The sequence below is a fragment of the Poromitra crassiceps genome (genome assembly GCF_964638095.1).
Source record: "Poromitra crassiceps genome assembly, chromosome: 15".
NCBI lineage: Eukaryota > Metazoa > Chordata > Actinopteri > Beryciformes > Melamphaidae > Poromitra > Poromitra crassiceps.
This window is the reverse complement of record NC_139634.1, coordinates 2,558,315-2,577,135: the sequence shown is the minus strand read 5'-3', so window position 1 is coordinate 2,577,135 and position 18,821 is coordinate 2,558,315. Positions and strand designations below refer to the sequence as shown.

Below are 18,821 nucleotides of genomic sequence, written 5' to 3'. Positions count from 1 at the left end.
CGTGCATGCACCTTGGGTGGCTCTCTGAACATCTGGTCCAGACAGATAAACTCCAGGCTGGGCAGTAGCTCTATGAACTGGGAGAAAGAGTCCAGTTTGATGGCATGACAGCGAACCAGAGTCAGATCAACAAGACGGCTCCATCGGGACTGATCTGAGCACAAACAAAAAACAAAAATAAAAAAAACAAAAAAGAGGTAAAAGACGAAAAATATTGGCATATGCATTTATAATTTAGTTGCCTAACTTGAACATAGAAGCTCTGAATGGGCTTTTTATTTTATTTTTTAAAGCAGGTTAAAAACCTTTATTTTTATAACAGCTTATGACTAGGTTATCGGTTTCTTGGTGTATGTGTGTGTCTGTGTTTTTATATTTGTACTTTTCTGCATTTTTACATTGTTTTGTCTTTGTATGTAAAGCACGTCGTGTTGCCTTGTGTATGAAATGTGCTATAGAAATAGAAAGTTTGACTTGACTTGACTTTTAACACATTCACTGCAAGCCGTTTTTTTTTTACTGTAGGTAGGTTCTGCCAGAGGGTTTTTTTGAGGATTCTGGCTCATCTTTCAAGACCCGAGGATTCTTTTCTGCTAAGATTTTGTGAACACACAATATCTCAAAAGAACTAATAGAATGTGTGCTTTCTCTGTCTAAAAGAGTTAGTTTGTAGAGTTAGTAGTTATGTAAGCATTAGCAGTTGAATACAGCATGGTTTCAGCGTCAGAAAAATTATTCAGAGATAAACGGCTTTTTGTGAAATTCGATAGAACAGTCACTTTAACCATTCATTTTTGGCATCAGTAAGACGTCAGACATCTAAACAATAGTTTTGAACAGTAATTTCCTCCATAACAGCAGGAAACACCCCTCTCATTCAAACTCCTCCCTCCGTGTGTGTTCTTCTTGGCTGCAGCGGGCATGTCACAAGCTCGTTGCTGCTGCTGCTGTAACCTCGCGTCACCAGGCTCACTGCTTCTGCTGCTGCTGCCTGTCTGCTGGCGGCCGCTGTGCAAGTCTGGATCGGCTCGCTCGTTTCTTGTGGTTTGTGTTGAGAGCTTTGATGAAGCTTTTGCGATTCTGGTCTTATTTATGCTGCGTGTTTCAAAGTGTGTTCCACCCGTAATCTATTATGCAAATTTGCAATCCCGCACCGCCAGCAATCAGCGCGAAAACGAAAGCGTTTATCGCCAAACCATTTTCATGAGAATGGCTTCCTCACACATGCTTTTTGCTTGCCTTCCTCTAGTCTGGGAGAGCACTGTCGCCACTTAGTGGGTCGGTGGAATGGGTTGTACATGTTCGGTGGCTCCAATAATTATATAAGAGATGTAAAAGGGTTAGATGCACATCCCACGGTCATCCCACGTCATTGGCAGTCAACCGTTGGATTTAGTTTGAACGTTGGCAGTGAACGTGTTAACAGTTTATTTACTTTTACATAACCTGAGGTATATATAACCTATTACACACTTGGGTACAGTAGGTGGAGATGGCAGAGACGCCAGGGAAGAGAGGTAACTTTGGTTATAGAGTCAATGCTGACAATGCTCGTTGTCACAAGTGCAACAAATCATTCGCTTGTAAGCTGTTAACACTCAGCACGGCAGACAGGTGTCAGAGGGCACTCTGTCTCACGCCTTCTGGTTCTGCCCTCGCACTGACGGGATTCTGGGCCAAAATATTTGACTGGTACTCTAAGGCCTACAAAATAGCCCTTCAGCCGGAGGCAGAACTCGCCATCTTCGGCTGCTCGGAGACCTCTCTGCGCTTCCCCACAGCTGTGCAACAGTCTCTGACACTGGGGACAACTGTTGCCAAAAAACTAATTCTGAAAGAATCTACGTCCCCCTCTTCACCTTCTTTCCAACTGTGGTTGACGAACATGATCTCTGTTATAAGGATGGAGAGGCTCAGATCTCTGAGAACCAACTCACTTGAAAAGTTTCTAGCTATTTGGGACCCGTTTCTAGCCTACCTCGATGAGGTTGGGGACGGCGGGTGACTTGCCCGGTGGGTTCCTGTTGGACACCTTGCGTGGGACCCCATGCGTGACATCTTTGACAAGCACATAAGCACCCTATATGGATGGTAGCACCACATTATGACTGTTGATATTATACATATGTTTCTTTTCTTTTTTTCCCCCTTTGTATGAGCTAGTTTTGTGTTTTGTTCATATATTGTTAAAATTTAAAATAAAATATATATAAAAAAAAAACACGGCGGCCACTCGCTCGCTCTGGACAATATCCTGTCCGCTTTGTGAGCCACACTGACATTGCACTAGGGTGCTTTGGTGGTTAAATAAGATCCGTTTGCAGGCGCTCACAGAATTGTGTTCATACATCCACCCCAGCAGAGTGATGCCTGGATATCTGCAGGAGTTCACTCCATATCTGAAAGACTTTGCCATGAGTAACACTGCCCACCACGAGTTGAGCCCGACCGATACTGGATTTTTGGGCCCGATACTGATACAGATATTAGGGAGTAAAAAAAACAGATATCGATAAAATGGCCAATATTCTTATATTATACAGTATATACACACATTATATTTCAATCATGAGAGACCGGTCGGTAAGGTTTAACAAGGGACTTTATTTAGCAAGTGGCGTGCATGGCAAGTACTTTGGCGTATGACTCCATTGTAAGATGGCGCTCCTCTTTAGGCGAGAGGGCGGCATCTATTTGGGCTAGAGAGAATCCCCCCCCGGGATTCTCCAGGAGTCAAGACTCGTTGGTGGTGGACTGGGGAGGTGGGTGGGGTGAAATGATGGCTTCAGAGGATGGTTTCAGGGGGAATGAACAGCCGCGATGCCGGCTGCTGCTGTGATCCGCCAGAGTGGGGGGTGACGTAGAACCCTCGCTATATATACTAGGGAGGACTGACGTCATGCCTGACGCCATGAACTGAGGACAACTGATGTCATGCCTGACGTCACGCTAGGGCTTGACTGACGTCACGGGCTGATCAGGAAACGTCATTATGTTTCACCAAACATAATGAACATAATGGGGTAGCAGCAGGATAAATCTATAAAAAGTGCAGAGCTATCATGCATTTACTTTTCCAAAAGAAAACAGGTGAAACAGAACATCAAAATGTGATCCATGGACAAGGAGTGTATAGCCTGGCTCCAGACCAGTCCGCTTGAGTAGAAGGGGAAATGAGTTTATGAGTTACAGTAACGATCTTCAGTCTGAATATCAGAGTTTACACACACAGTCCGAAATTTCTTATGCGTTTTTTTAAATCTGCCATCCGAAAAAAGATGGTCACGCTAGGGCTGTTCGATTATGGCAAAAATCATAATCACGATTATTTTGATTGATATTGAGATCACGATTATTTAACACGATTATTGACATCATTGACATTGAGAACATCATGCATTTATTGAACATTGACACTGGCTTTTCTTTTTAACATTGGATGTCTTTGGATTTTAGATATAATTGAAATAAATAAATAAATAAATAAATAAATAAATAAATAATAAAAGTGCAAAGATTTAGAAATAAAATAAAAACTAAAATAAATATACAGTATATGTAGGCCTACTATGTTGCAGTGAACTGCCACAACCAACTGCAACTATTAATCTACATTCAATATGTTGGTAAACATCTGAACTAGTAGTCCTTAAACCTCAAATCTAACCAAATGAGAACGCTATTGAGTAACGTTCGTTTACATTAGGCTACATTAAATTACTCATTTGGCAGATGGTTTTATCCAAAGCGACTTATGTTTAGGTTCATAATAGGCTATTGTTAATGTTTATCTGTGAGATCGTTAGCTGTTGAATGCATATTCATGCATCATATCAATGCGGTCACATTGTAAAGAGTGTCCTGAATCGATGACTGTGTTGTGGCAGGAGTAACTAGATGGGACTTTGTCTTTTTGTTCATTTAGCGTTATTTCTTGGTCATAGACCACTTTGTGAGTGGATTTCAAGTGATTAAACAGAGGGAGAGGTCGTGTTTGACAGGTGGGTCAAAACTCGCATCGCAATTCCATGCTGTATATTCGCATCACTCTTGATGTGTAAGTTACACATCAGTTAAGGTCCTTACACATCGGGAGCGATGCGAATATACGGCACGGAATTGCGATGCGAGTTTTGACCCACCTGTCAATCACAGGCACAGACTTGGAACAAACAGTGCAAGATATGCGCAGTGTAAGGACCTTTAAACTCGGCGAAACCATAGTGTTTCCACCCCACATACGTTGTTTCACCTCTCTTCTCGACCAGCGGCTCTCTTTCTGTGAAATGTGGCTCTTCACACGACAGTCACAACTCGAGCTGGTGTGCTTCTTTGGGCTTTGGGGGAGCGGCCGAGCAAAGGAAGGGGTGCGCTTGATTTACAATACAAGACAGAACGAGAGAGACAAGAGCCGCAAAATCGTTTGATGTCAATTATCTTGTTTTCATAATCGTGGACAGCCCAAATCGTAATCTAGATTAAAATTTGATTAATCGAGCAGCCCTACGTCACGCACAGAAAACCTTGCACACTGAGTCCGACGCATTTTATTATTATGTCCGTCTATTTGCAATACGAAACAAATAGTCTCTCCTGTATCCACGTTACAACATGACTGACAGGCTGAGGCAGCAGCGGTGATGTGGAATGGAGAAGGCAGGTTATCATACTGGACACAATGCTCACGTTCACCTCGCCAAGCCGGCTGTGCGTGGTGGTGCTGCAGCATCGCTTCCCGGGGGGAGAGAGCAGAGAGAGGGGGGCCAGTGAGGTTGATCGAGCCGCTCAGACTGTTAAGAAGGCTCCAAAGAAGAGGTCAGCTAAGACGGAGCCTTAAGAAAAGAGTGTTTCCAAAACCCGTTCTTAAAGCCCCAATCAGTAAGATTTTTGACATTTTTTACTATAATATAAGAGCTTTTTAGTCATAGGACATGGTAGATTGACTTGAAATAGGGAGAATCTCGCCTTTATTTATCCCACACCGCCCTCCATTGGCCAGCCCTGGGACTAAGCAGTTTGTCTGCCACGTCCCGTAGCAATAAAAAAAAAAAAAAAAAAAGATGTGCGCATGCGCTCTACAGCCGCAGCGTTGTATTCCTGAAAACCAAGAAGTAACTCGATTCGGATTTGCTACGAAAATGATGTTTCACGGAACTATGGATTATTATTTCATCACGTGGTGAGTACCCGATGTCACAACATGTACATAGAGCTTTCTGGCGCTGTGTGACTTTGAACGGCGATATCGTTATCGATACTAATGCACGCAGAGGGCGCAGTGGAAAACTTACTGAATGGGGCTTTAATGCCCTTCTTAAGACAACGCTAAAGAAGGCTCTTAAGAAGCATCTTAACTGGAGCTGTTCACCATCTCGGTGCTGAAAACAAATCAATCGATGCCAGGCTAATCTATTGTTCCACATAATAACATGCTCCCAAATGAAGTTTTGATGTAACAACAAGTGGCGTCCTACTCACCCCCATCAATAAATAACGCTAAACATGAACAAGTGGGGGAAACGAGGTGCCCGGAATTATAATACTAACTGCGGGCTGAATCCTCCCATTCCCCTGCTGTTCTGCCCACCTATTCCATGTAGGATAATGTTATGTACCCTTAATTTTCAATGTGTATGTAATGTGCTAAACAAATTAAATAGCCTTGCTCGCATTGCCCATTACAAATATGAAACACCAGGTTCCCCCACAAAAGTATAGCATTACACACGCAGAAGAATATCTGAAAACGTCAACTAAACTGACGCAAATAATGACCAATGACCTGGATAAAATCAGACAAATAAGACAATGAAAACACATAAAAAAGGAAATCATATAACATAACTTTGTGCCGTGAATGGGGAAAATAGATATGCAAGGATAGCAGTAGTTGAAGCCATGCCCACCAAATATCAACAGCTCACCAAGTTCAATGAGGCTACATGTGTCAGTTGCCTGATGTCAATCAGTCCCTGTCAAGTATCCCTAAGTTGAAGAGTGGCAATATTTGTTGATGTGCCCCGTGGCATTGTTTGTGTGTGTGCATTTGATGGGGATGAACTACTGTATCTCATACTGTTTGTGCATGAAAATGTGGGATGGTTGTAGAATAACCTAATTGTGGTCATGTTAAACTTTATTAAACGTTATTTATTTCAGACATGGACTGCAGTTCAAATTGCTTTATATACACAGCATACAACAAAGGGTAAAGTAGGAGTGAGAAAAATTGCGAGAAACACTACAGAGCAGCATCACAATTTAAATTTAAATTTAAGCAACCTTGGGTTCTGTGAAAGGTGCTATATAAATCCACGACATTCTTATTATAAAAGGAATCCATTCTGATTAGAGGAATATAGCCTACGGTAAAACATTTAAAACACAAGTAACCATATTACATAGAGGAGAGATTTTCAAGTGTTCCCCAATTTTAAACACTAAAGGGTGCATGAAAGAAAGGAAAAAGGGGAAAACACAATAAGACGAACAGTGCGCACTGTATTCATCTATACAGATTAATCTCCTTTTGCCTGACGCGGCTACATCTGCGAGCGTTTCGTCGCTAAGAAGGTGTTAAGATATGACCCTTCTTACAAAACATTGTTAACGAAAGATCGTTTTAGGCTAAGAAGCAATCGGGAAACGCGTTTGCTTCTTACAGGAGCCTTAAGAAGGGTCTAAGAAGTTTCTTAGCACTAAGAAGCTTTTGGGAAACCCGGCCTTTAGCATTAGTGTTTATGTTCATATTAACACATTCACTGCCAGACGTTTTTTTTTTACTGTAGTTAGCTTCTGCCAGAGGGGTTTTTTGAGGATTCTGGCTCATCTTTCAAGACCCGAGGATTCTTTTCTGCTAAGATTTTGTGAACACACAATATCTCAAAAGAACTAATAGAATGTGTGCTTTCTCTGTCTAAAAGAGTTAGTTTGTAGAGTTAGTAGTTATGTAAGCATTAGCAGTTGAATACAGCATGGTTTCAGCGTCAGAAAAATTATTCAGAGATAAACGGCTTTTTGTGAAATTCGATAGAACAGTCACTTTAACCATTCATTTTTGGCATCAGTAAGACGTCAGACATCTAAACAATAGTTTTGAACAGTAATTTCCTCCATAACAGCAGGAAACCCCCCTCTGCTTCCAACTCCTCCCTCCGTGGGCGTTCTTCTTGGCTGCAGCGGCCGTCACAAGCTTGTCACCAGTCTCACTGCTTTGCTGCTGCTGCTGCCTGTCTGCGCGGCCGCTGTTTGAGGAAGTCTGGATGGACTCGCTCGCTTCTTGGAGTTTTGGTTGAGAGAAGCTTTTGCGATTCTGGTCATATTTATGCTGCGTGTTTCAAAGTGTGTTCCACCTGTAATCTATTATGCAAATTTGCAATCCCGCATCTCCAGCAATCAGCGCGAAAACGAAAGCGTTTTCCCCCATCCATTTTCATGAGAATGGCTGCTTTTTGCTTGCCTTCCTCTAGTCAGGAGAGCACTGTCGCCACTTAGTGGCTCGGTGGAATGGGTTGTAAACGTTCGGTGGCTCCAATAATTATATAAGAGATGTAAAAGGGTTAGATGCACATCCCACGGTCAAAAAAAAAATAATCTTTTTTTTGACGTATTAATACGTCATTGGCAGTCAACCGTTGGATTATTTTTGACGTATTAATACGTCATTGGCAGTGAACGTGTTAACACGTTGAGTGCCAAGGACGAGATATCTCGGCTTACATAATCCAACCGTTGAGTGCCAAGGACGAGATATCTCGGCTTACATAAACATTTTTTTTTTTGACGGTGGGACATCGATCAACCCCTTTTACGTCTCCTATACCAATATTGGAGGAAGAGAATGTGTATAATCTATTTTACCGACCAGCTGGTGGCGACAGTGCTCTCCAGACAGAGAGAAAGCCACAGCCGCGGGTCCGCGGGAGAAAGCCATTCTAATTTTCAAGGAAATAGCTGGGCGAAAACGCTTTCGATTTCACACACACACACATACACACACACACACACGCGCGCGCGCGCACACACACACTCGAGTACCTTTGAGCATAAATAAGACCAGAATCGCAAAAGCTTCTTCAAAGCTCTCAGCCGACACCTCAAGAAACGAACGAGCCCGTTTTACAGTAATCCAGACTGCCCGAGAGCGGCTGCGGAGCCAGCAGCAGCAGCACAGACGGAGGGAGGAGTTTGGAGACACACACACACACACACACACACACACACACACACACACACACACACACACACACACACAATACAGTATACAGACTTGCCCAAGGGCACCCATAATCACAGGCACGTGAGGTGGTTCTAAAAATCCATTTATCTCAAAACTCTCTGAAAATCTCTGAAACCATGCTGTACTCAACGGCTAATATCTACATAACTACTAACTCTACAAACTAACTCTTTTAGACAGAGAAAGCACACATTCTATTAGTTCTTTTTAGATGATTGGTGTTCACGAAGTCTTAACAGAAAAGAATCCTCGGCTCTTGTAAAATGAGCCAGAATCCTCAAAAAAAAACCTGGCAGAACCTACCTACAGCATTGAAAAAAGGGCTGGCAGTCAATGTGTTAAGCAATCATGAATTAATGTTTAGGTATATGACCCCAAAAGGCAATTTATTCTTTTAGCTGGTAAAAAATATGCTTAGACCCTGAACAAGAATGTTTTAATGCAGAGTTATGTTCCAGGGACTACTAGAATCATCATATTGGTGTAATTGTATGCATCAGAGGGTTAAATTGAGCATTTATTAACTGCTTTAGAGGAGATTTCAAAATATCGAGATGTAGATCGTGTATCGCGATATAGCCTAAAAATATCGAGAAATTATTTAGAGGCCATATCGCCCAGCACTAGCTTTACCTAGGAGTAAGCCAACATAGGGGATAGACTTACCTGTGATCCATTGGTGAGGGTTGTGCAGGTGAGGACAGTTGTAGATGAGCAGGTATTTGATATTTGTGAACACCTCGTTCACGGCCTTCATGCCGATATCGGTGATGATGCCTGGGTTCTCAATAACGTCAGCCAGACCATACTTCACCAGCTCCGAGTGACTCATTTTACCTACACACACAAAAACGCACACGACATTAAGCCATTTCAGGTACATTAATAACCTTACATAGTAATCTTTCACTTTATATATAGTGAGTTGTTAAAATTCATGTGAACTTATGTAGAACAAGAATCTCTGTCAGGTATTGTCTGTGTGACATTGACAAATGTCTCCACACAAGTGCTTCCAACTAGAGCCGACCAACTTATCGGCATACCGATATATCAGTACAGATATTGTCCTCATTCGGCGTTAAACATCATATCTGTATCGGCTTAAATGTTTGCCGATATGTGCCGATATGAAAATATGTTTCTGAATATATAATGCAGAAAATGTACTTGGATCGAGCAGAGCGTCATCTGGCATTGTTTACAACACTCTCAGTAATGCAGCACACTAGCTTTGCCAGCTATAGTTTATCATAGTTTATACATGCTCAAAAATAATCAGAAGCCAGCGCTCACCCTGTAATGTTACTTTGAGGAGTACAACAGCACCAAGGTAGGATAAAATCAGACATCTTTACATGCAGCGATGCGTCCTCAGATGTAAAATAACTGAACCAAAAGTCTGTTTACAGATGCATCTAATCCTTTAACAAGAGATACATCCACGGTCCTCCAAACTGCACATGTCCAACTGCATATGTCCACGGTGCTCTGATTCCAAACTGCAAAATGTCCGACTGAATCCAATTACCCTGTTCAAATAGTTTCCGACACCGTTTGGTGTCCTTGGTGAAAGCCCGTTGATAACGTCCATATAAGCCATGCTGAATGTTTTCTTTTGCTCCATGATGATACCTTACACAGCGTAACTGCAGCTCTTCACATATAGGTTTGGGAAACTATTTACAGGCAGCGATAGGGCATACCGTAACTGAGCATCTTTGGGTTTGCCTATTAACTTGTAACTTGATAATAAAACAACAAAAGAGATGAGAATCAGATGAGATCGAGGAATCACTCCCGCAATATTCTCAGCACGACACAACATAAACAGCGGAAGACAGTTGTATTCCCAAACATCCTAACGTACGGCAACACCGGAGGGACACACACAGCCTCACATAGGGGAACAGCGGAGGTGTACACACACAGAGCCCCACAGACTACATAGGTTCATAGACTGTTCATAGGCTATAGACACATTAGAATAGTCTGTTACAATACAAACTGTCAGTTATTTGTTAGCATGTAACGTGGAAAGTAGGGATGGGCAATGAATTTTGAATTTTCGAATAATCATTTTTATGATCAAGAACGACTTATTATTGAAAGTTATTTTTTGTTATATAATTTGTATTTTTACCCGCACCTGTCTCTTTAAGAATGACACCGTTTGACCATGTGACGTTGCCGTAGGATCTGCACACCAGAGCTGCGCAGTGCGCACTGGAACAGAACAGCTCGAACACTAGCAGCACCCAGTAGCTCTAGAAACGCTAGAAATGTAGTAGAAATGGTCTTAAACTGTCTATATTACAGCAACACTCAGCCACAAGGAAAAGCCGATATTGTGTCTACTGTTCCATGGGCCATCTCGGCGCTACGCTAATGCTAATGTTGCTAATGGCTAATGTAGGTATGGCTGCCTAATGACAATAAGCGTGCCAAAGCCACCCCCTCTCCCTGTCCATGGGTTTCATCCGCCATTCATTGTTCCATAGACCTTGGGTAAAATGCTTATAAAAATTGTTTTACTTGGTCAAACCAAGCGATTCAACTATACTTAGAATCAGGGGAGACCATGTAAAATTTGACTCGCATTCTTTTTTCTTTTTCTTTTTTGGTGGGCAAATTTTGACAAAAAGTCAACTTTGGCCTAGTCTCAACGCCAGACCCATGAGAGTTCTTACTGTGATACACTACGTTACTGCATGCTGCATAGCTCTCTCTGGGTCTGGGATGCTTCCCCCCAGCCGGCTGGTTATGGGAGGGAACTGTTCACTTGGCCAGTGGTGGATTCAGTCTTCTCCAATCAGTAACGACTTTGCGATCAGACGATGATGTCATCAATAGGACAGACAAACGGACAGACAGACAAACGGACAGCGCCCCGGCTCCCATTTACTGTATATACTGATGATGATTATATTGGGAGATTAACAAGAAATTACCAATCACAACGGGAGAGAGGGTTAAAAATAGTGAGTGTGTTGGCAGGTATGATCTCCAATGTGTGGCCCTTCGCTTACTTGATGTAAGTCAGTATGGCCCTCTGGAAAAAAAATGTGCCCACCCCTGCTCTATGACCTTCCTATCCCTAGCTACAACCACGCCCCCTTCATTTACCCCCACCACCCACATCCCCCTAGCCAGTCCCTCTACCCACCCCTCGAAACCCGACTCTCTATGACCTTCCTATCCCGCCTCCCTTCTTTGATGGAACAGATAGACACATGCGGTCACAGTGAGTTACTGTTACTGTGAGTGAAGAAAACCACCTGACAAAATGGATGCCAAGACGATAAAGAAAAGGTTAGACAAAGGGCAATACACCCTGGAGCGTCAGGAGGGGGGGTTAAGTCAGTAGTCTGGAAAACGTTATGCTGTGGTGGACGTAGATGGCGAGGCAGTAGAGATAGCCTACGTCCAATGCAAAAAATGCAAGGTGCTCTTCAAACACGACTCCAAGACCGGCACCTCTCTTCCCTCAGCCACCATACAGTACCTGCTGTGCTCCCACCCCTTCTTCAGGTCAGAAATCGATGTCTGGTTTTGTCACGAGTAGCCTACAGTTTAAGTCCCTCTTGCCATAAGCAGTGATGGAAGGGAAGCATGTGTCTTTATGTGCGCCAAGGGGAAAATGACGAATGCTGGCAGAAAAAAATAGATACAATTATCTCATGAATTATCAGACTAAATTGGTCGGATTCAATGTATATAGATTAATTGTACCCTGTTAGTCCAAAGGTTGGATCGTTTTAACATTCGCGCGGATAGGATTTTGACATTTTCGGTGGTCTAAGGCCAAAAGTATGCTCAGGTCTTTTTTTCTGTGTTTTACAAAAGTCTCCCTCTCACCATGTTAGAACACTTCGTGGCCTCCTGTAGAGAAAATACTCACACGTTTACTGTTGGGGGTTGTTGCATGACCTGCAAATTCTCATTGACTTCCATTATAACATACTTTTTTGAGACCTCCAGCCATTGAAAAAAAAATGCACTCACATTATGTTTTTATTCTATCATCCTGGACCAAACACCTTGAAATTTGACCTTGAAATGGAATTTTGTGGTTGGCTGAAAATTTGGGGGAATTACATGGCCTCAAAGTCCATTGCATAGTTTTTCCATTGTTTTCAATGTTAATTTTGAACAAAAACAACACTTTTTTTAGGACCTCCAGCTTTTTTTCCCCAAAAAAGATTATTTCCCTGATGTTACACATCTCACCTCGAGTCAAGGCTTGTAATTACTAGTTTCTATTGTGTTTGGCTATTTCCCCCTATTCCCCCAGTTTTGGCACAACAACCAATTACATGCAGTTTACATGAAATGTACAGGAAATTGATCTGTATGCCGAACATGGGAAAATATTCAAAAACAGAATTTTACAGTGCACACTACTAATTTGAAGCCTTTAGACCAGGATAGATGATGGACTAAAGCTCATTTGTGTTTTTTGGGGGAAAAGTCTGGGAGTCCAAAACGGGCACTTTTTGCTTTTTTGGCTCAAATCATGCAGTAAATATGAAAACCAACTGATGATGTCACAATGTCTATGAATGTCATCAGTGACATCATTAGTGACCAAAAACATCTTATGACATCACTGATGATAATCTGATTACAAAAGTAGTCTGATTACAATGAGCAATCTGATTACGATGAGTAATCTGATTACAAAAGTAATCTGAATTTACAGATAGAAATTACATTGTATACTGCAGATTGTCCATCTCTCTGACACACACACACACACTTTGCATTTATGGGAACACAAATAATTAACTTTTTGTGTTTATACTCGTACTGTACTCTACTGTACTACTGTACACTGGCATTTGAGGGGTTACAATTCTGAGTAAGAATGAAATGTCAGTACACATAACGAGGGATGAAGTTATCAATGAAATAAGAAACAATACCAAAATAAAAAATAAAATAAATACTATGAAATTCACCATTCTCAACTGCGGTCCATGCCATGGACCAACAGTAAATTGAGGGTAAAAAAAGATAAAGTGAATTTCCCAAAAAACTAAAGATGGATCAAAATGAATGTTGCTGCCAATCTTTGACCTATCCCAGGCTATGAAACCCCCCCCTTGTAAAATCCACTTTGCATTTATGGGAACGAAAATTTATGGGAAATTGTGTTTTTAGTGTACTTTTACTGTACTTACAGTACTATTGGACACTGGCATTTGAGGGGTTAAAGTTCTGACTAAGTATGAAATGTTGGTACACATAATGAGGGATGAAGTTACCAATGAATAAAAAAAATGTAAAAAAATTTTTTTTGGAAAAAATTGATAATAATCTTATTAATTATTCATATGTTGGGTAGTCGCTTGGACCAACAGTAAGATGAGTTACAAAAAAATAGCAGGGTACAAGGGTTAATAGAAATTAATTTAAAAAAGCTGTTAAAGAAAATGTGTGCTGGTGCAACTAAATTAAACTTCAAAGAGAGCGGCATCACTCAGCGGGGCTCTCAGTACGCTGCATAATTACGCATGCAGCAGCCCCGCACCGGAGATGCAGGAGAGCGAGCCAGAAAAGGAATAAGCAAGCATACCGCCCATAACAACATAGCATGAAAGCTGAAAAACATTTATGGCAGTAACACACACACCGTTCCCATTGTATTAGAGCCGCGCCGACATTAGTTGCAATTTTTTTATAATGCCCTAGTCCAGTGGTTCTCAAACTTTTTCTGTCAGGCCCCACTTTGGAGGAAGAAAATCTTTCGGGCCCCACCGCCCCAACAAAATTGAAACAAAACGGTCCAAGTTTAACTTTTATTGACATAATGACCATTCATTTCTATATTCTGGCTGTTTTGCCCTGCACATCTTTTCAAAAACAATAACTATAAAGTGCAACCTCTACAAAACAAAATCAATTCAAATATCTTAATTGTGAGTTCAAGTCACTATCACTGTATTAAGGGCTGCAATGAGCCTGTTTTCCACTGCAAATCGTTTCAAAACAATAATAAGGTGCAACCTGCAGAAAATAATAAGTGCAGACATTTGTGAGGACTCAAGTTTTATCAGTATTAGTGGCTGCAATGAGCCTGTTTTCCACTGCAAATCTTTTCAAAAGAATAATAAAGTGCAACCTGTGCAGAAAATAATAATAATAATTGTGAGGACTCAAGTTTTCTCAGTATTAGTGGCTGCAAAAACCCACACAGTTCTCCCAATTCAGCCCGTGTTGTGTCAGGTAACTGTCCAGAAGCATAGCTCTTCAGCTGTTGCTCTGCTTGTAACGTACTTGCAAAACAGCAAATCCTCACTCAGTGACTCCGACGTGACAAAGCGAACATAGGCGATAAGCAAGCAGTCTTTATTGCTGTCCGTAGCCTCGTCCGGCGAAACGTGTGTCTGTCAGTTTTTCCGTGAGTTGTTCCTCGAGATCATTTGAAATGTCACATATACGTTTTGCAACTGTGTCATTGGACAGCGGGATAGTCTTCAATTTTGCAGCGCTGGTCTCATCCAGCATAGTTGACACCATATCGATAGCTGCTGGGAGTATGAGCTCCTCAGCGATGGTGTGCGGCTTCTTGCACTGTGCAATTCTGTATGCGACCTTGTATGACGCTAGTTGTGCTTTGCTGTTCACTGATGCCACTTTTACAAAGCGATTTTCCTGCTTGCGGTATTCACCGAGTTTCCTCTGAAATAACCCGAGTGGCTTATTGACGAAAGTGGGGTGTGTTGTCTCCAAGTGTCTTTTTAATTTGTTAGGCTTCATGCTGTCCGCTGCCAGAGTTTTCAGACAGAGAACACAGACTGGTCTCTCCTCGTCTCCTACCGCATTGACTGTGAATCCCAGAGCAAGATAGGCGTCATCATATTTTCGTCTCGGTTGTTTTAGTTGACTGCCGCCCTCCGACTCCTTGTTTGTCCCAGCCAAATGTCTCTTCATTGTACACACTAATCTAAACTAAACAGCCTCCAGTCTGTCTGATGAATGAACGTGTCACTACAGAAGCGCGGGGTTTGTTTATTTCCTCACGGGGAAAAGAAGTCCGACCTAAAAATGGCTAAAACATTGGTTCCGCGGATTTCACCCGCGCCCCACCTGTAATACCACTGCGCCCCACAAGTGGGGCGCGCCCCACACTTTAAGATACACTGCCCTAGTCTAATACCTGCTTCTTCTTTTTTGTCAGGCTGAGTCAGTCGCGGGCTGAGTGTTCTATGTGACAACGGTGGGAGAGTTGGGTTGGGTCGGGTTAGATTTTTTAGGACCGTTGAGAACTCTAGTCCGAGTGGATGTTTGAGCCAAATTTGAAGAAATTCCCTCAAGCGTTCCTGAGATATTGTGTTAACGAGCATTAAACGGGCAGCCGTGTGGTCACAGTGACCTTGAACTTTGACTGTGGTTTTGACCACCAAAATCTAATCAGTTCATCCTTGAGTCGAAGTGGATGTTTGAACCAAATTTGGAGAAATTCCGTCAAGGTGTTCCTGGTTGGCTAAATTTGAGTCAGTTTGCTTATAAACAACATCCCATGACATTAAAAACACGATTTCAGACGGACAAGCCCGTCTTTATTGTCACACGATTACACATCAACACATGCACGGAGGGCCACAACACACACATGCTGACGGTGGCCGGTGAAATTTGTCCTCTGCATTTAACCCATCCTGGCTTTGTCCTTTCCTCCGGGGGGCAGGCCAGGAGCAGTGGTCGCTTTCTCGTACAGTGCCCGGGGACCGACTTCGGATGTTGTCGTCACTGGTCGGATGACGATGACGATCTGATCTTCTGCACGTTTTTTTAATGGGGGGGGGGGGGTTATATACGGAGGAGCCCCCCTGGGGGAGCACGGGGAGAACATGCAAACTCCACACAGAGAGAAAGGCCCTTACAACGAGATAACCCACCTGGGCAGTGGGCACTGAGGATATGGGGGGGAACACAACCACAGCGCCCACAGTGTCCCAGGCGAGAATCGAACTCAGGACCTTTTGACTGCGAGGCGACAGCTCTACCACTGAGCCACCGTGCCCCCACATATGATCAATTAGGGACGCACATTCCGTAAATAAATTTTTCCGGAAATCCCTTCAAATTCTGGAATTCGATTAATTGCAATTAAAAATAAAAATAAATCCAAACAATACCAAATGCGTTTTTTCCTCAATAAAACCTTCATTTATACAGCAGAAACATATTGTATATTTCTCACAGCTACGCTATGAAACATATAAAAACCACTGCCTAGGTCCAACAGGGGCTCACTTACCGCAGATTGTTTATTTTTTCTGCTCGCAATGCGTCGCAGCTCTTAAACGCTGGTGCGGACTTGCTTAGCTCCAGTCCACGTGAGACTAGGATCCAGGCAATTTATCCGAAGGAACATTGTTCAAGTGATTGTTGTTGTAGGTGTACACCGAATCACAGATAGGCATCATGGGGGCGGCTTTAGCTCAGGAGGTAGAGCGGGTCGGCCAATGACGCAAAGATTGGCGGTTCGATCCCCGCTCCCTCCCAGCTGCTAATCGTTGTGTCCCTGGGCAAGACACTTAACCCTCCTTGCCTCGTATGATTGGTATGAATGTAGACATGAATGGTATGATTGGTATGATTGGTATGAATGTAGACATGAATGATGGTGGTTCGGAGGGGCCGTTGAGCGCCAATGTGTGGCTGCCACGCTTCTGAACCACCGGTACGAATGGTGTGAACGAATAATCATCCTGTGTCAGCGCTTTGAGCCTTGGAAAGGCGCTATATAAATCCAATGATTATTATTATTATTATGTCTTTTTCTAAAACCCCGCAGATCGATTGGGTTATTTTTTCTGCTCGCCGTGCGTCACAACTCTTTCTCGCTGAGCTGATGGTGGGTTGTTCCAGGTTTGAGGAAGAGGAGCCAGCCAATTTATCCGAATGAACACTGTTCAAGTGATAGAGCATTGATGTCGTTGTCGTGTTGTAGCTGTATACCGATTCACAGTATTTACATACGGCAGTATCTCTTCCTTTCTTATGACTTGTCTGAAAAGGGCTATAGAGATTTCAATCATGAGACCGGTCGGTAAGGTTCAACAAGACTTTATTTAGCAAATATGTGCAGCTGCCTCCAATTATTTATATCACAATTGATCCAAGATGGCCACAGAGTGAGTAAGCCGATTGTTTGAGCTCAGGACTTTGTCTATCTTTGACAATTTGTAGCACTTCATGGATCCTTAACTACACTATTCACTCACTACAATCATCGTGGCTTTTATACTACTCAATAATTGTTCAATTGTTTGGCAAAAGGACACTATTTACATACTTTTTTGTCAATTCCAAGTCACCAAATAATGGATGAAGCTCAACTGAAAACGCTGTTTGATGCAATAGCACAGTCAAAAGCTGATCTGATTACTTACTTTGACACAAAAGTGGATCCTATTATTTCTTCTTTGACTGCCATTAAAGGCTCCTTGGGCCCGTATCGTTGCAATCGGCGTAGAAACTGCGTTTAAGGCCTGGCGCAGCGCAGATTAGTGGGTGTGGACCAGCGCACTCGATATCTTGGTGTCGGCGCTACACGCGGCCTCAACCATTATAACCACGCCTTTTAAGCGTAAAATTATGCACCATCAGCTCATTGGTGAAGTGCAGTAAAGAGTCACAAGCTTGCCTTTTAAGCTCCAATTCCAGGAGAAATCCGGTAAAACCAGACAAAGCCAAGCGCTCTGCCCCCCCCCACCTCCCTTCATCCCGTCTGTCTGCCTCCATATATAGGCTATTATTCCATATTATTATGCTTCTCAAACCAATCTAACTGCAGTTTAAATACTGCAAGCATGTAAATACGCTACACTATAGCAAGATCAAAGTGAAAAGAATGTTCTAAACGCATCAGCTAGAAAAATATAGCCTATGATGAGATTAATTAGATTGGTGAAAGTTTGTCCAGAAAGATATCATTTTCTCTCCCCTGCTGCAGGTAGGATGATGCACATAAATATAGCCTACATTATGTAAAGTCATTGCATAAATGTGTTTTTATTTGTTAAACTAAAATGTGAAGTAGAGCCAATTTATTGGAGCGGACATCACAGTAGGACATGACAGTAGAAGCACGTTACGCTGTCACTTATCTAAATCACGTTAAATCGACGAGGGATATATATAGGCCCAGGATGACATATATGTTTCACATTTGGTCCAATATTGAAGTGTTCTACAATTGCAGGTTGTGTTACCATTACACATTATTTAGATCTAGTTTATATCTATTTCGGCTCATTTGGTTGCTATTTAGTAGCGAAATGGAGTAGCACAATGCATGCTGGGACATTTCACAGGCAGTGAACTTACAACTTCTTTTTCCTATGGGACGTGTGTTGTGTCTGTCTGAGCGAGGGAGTCAGAGAGAGACAGAGAAGGGTGACAGAGAAGAGGCAGAGGAGCGCTCCTCGCAACTGGCGCACTGAATAGGCCTGGTTTCAGAGAGAGACAGAGAAGGGTGACAGGGGAGAGGCAGAGGAGCGCCCCGCTCAACTGGCGCACTGAATAGGCCTGGTTTTCAAAAGCGCAAAGCGCTAAATTTACGCCAGGT

The 18,821-nt window shown here is 42.6% G+C and overlaps 1 protein-coding gene across 1 annotated transcript in view; it reads right to left on the bottom strand.

Moving 5' to 3' along the window:
- Positions 1 to 18,821, bottom strand: part of fbxo38 (F-box protein 38) — a gene marked incomplete at its 5' end in the record, with an annotated part of 165,926 nt that overhangs the window by 56,544 nt on the left and 90,561 nt on the right. Inside the window, 2 exons of the mRNA XM_083652523.1 lie at positions 12 to 154; positions 8,906 to 9,076. Of these exons, the coding sequence (XP_083508649.1) occupies positions 12 to 154; positions 8,906 to 9,076 (314 nt within the window). The remainder of the gene's footprint in view (positions 1 to 11; positions 155 to 8,905; positions 9,077 to 18,821) is intronic.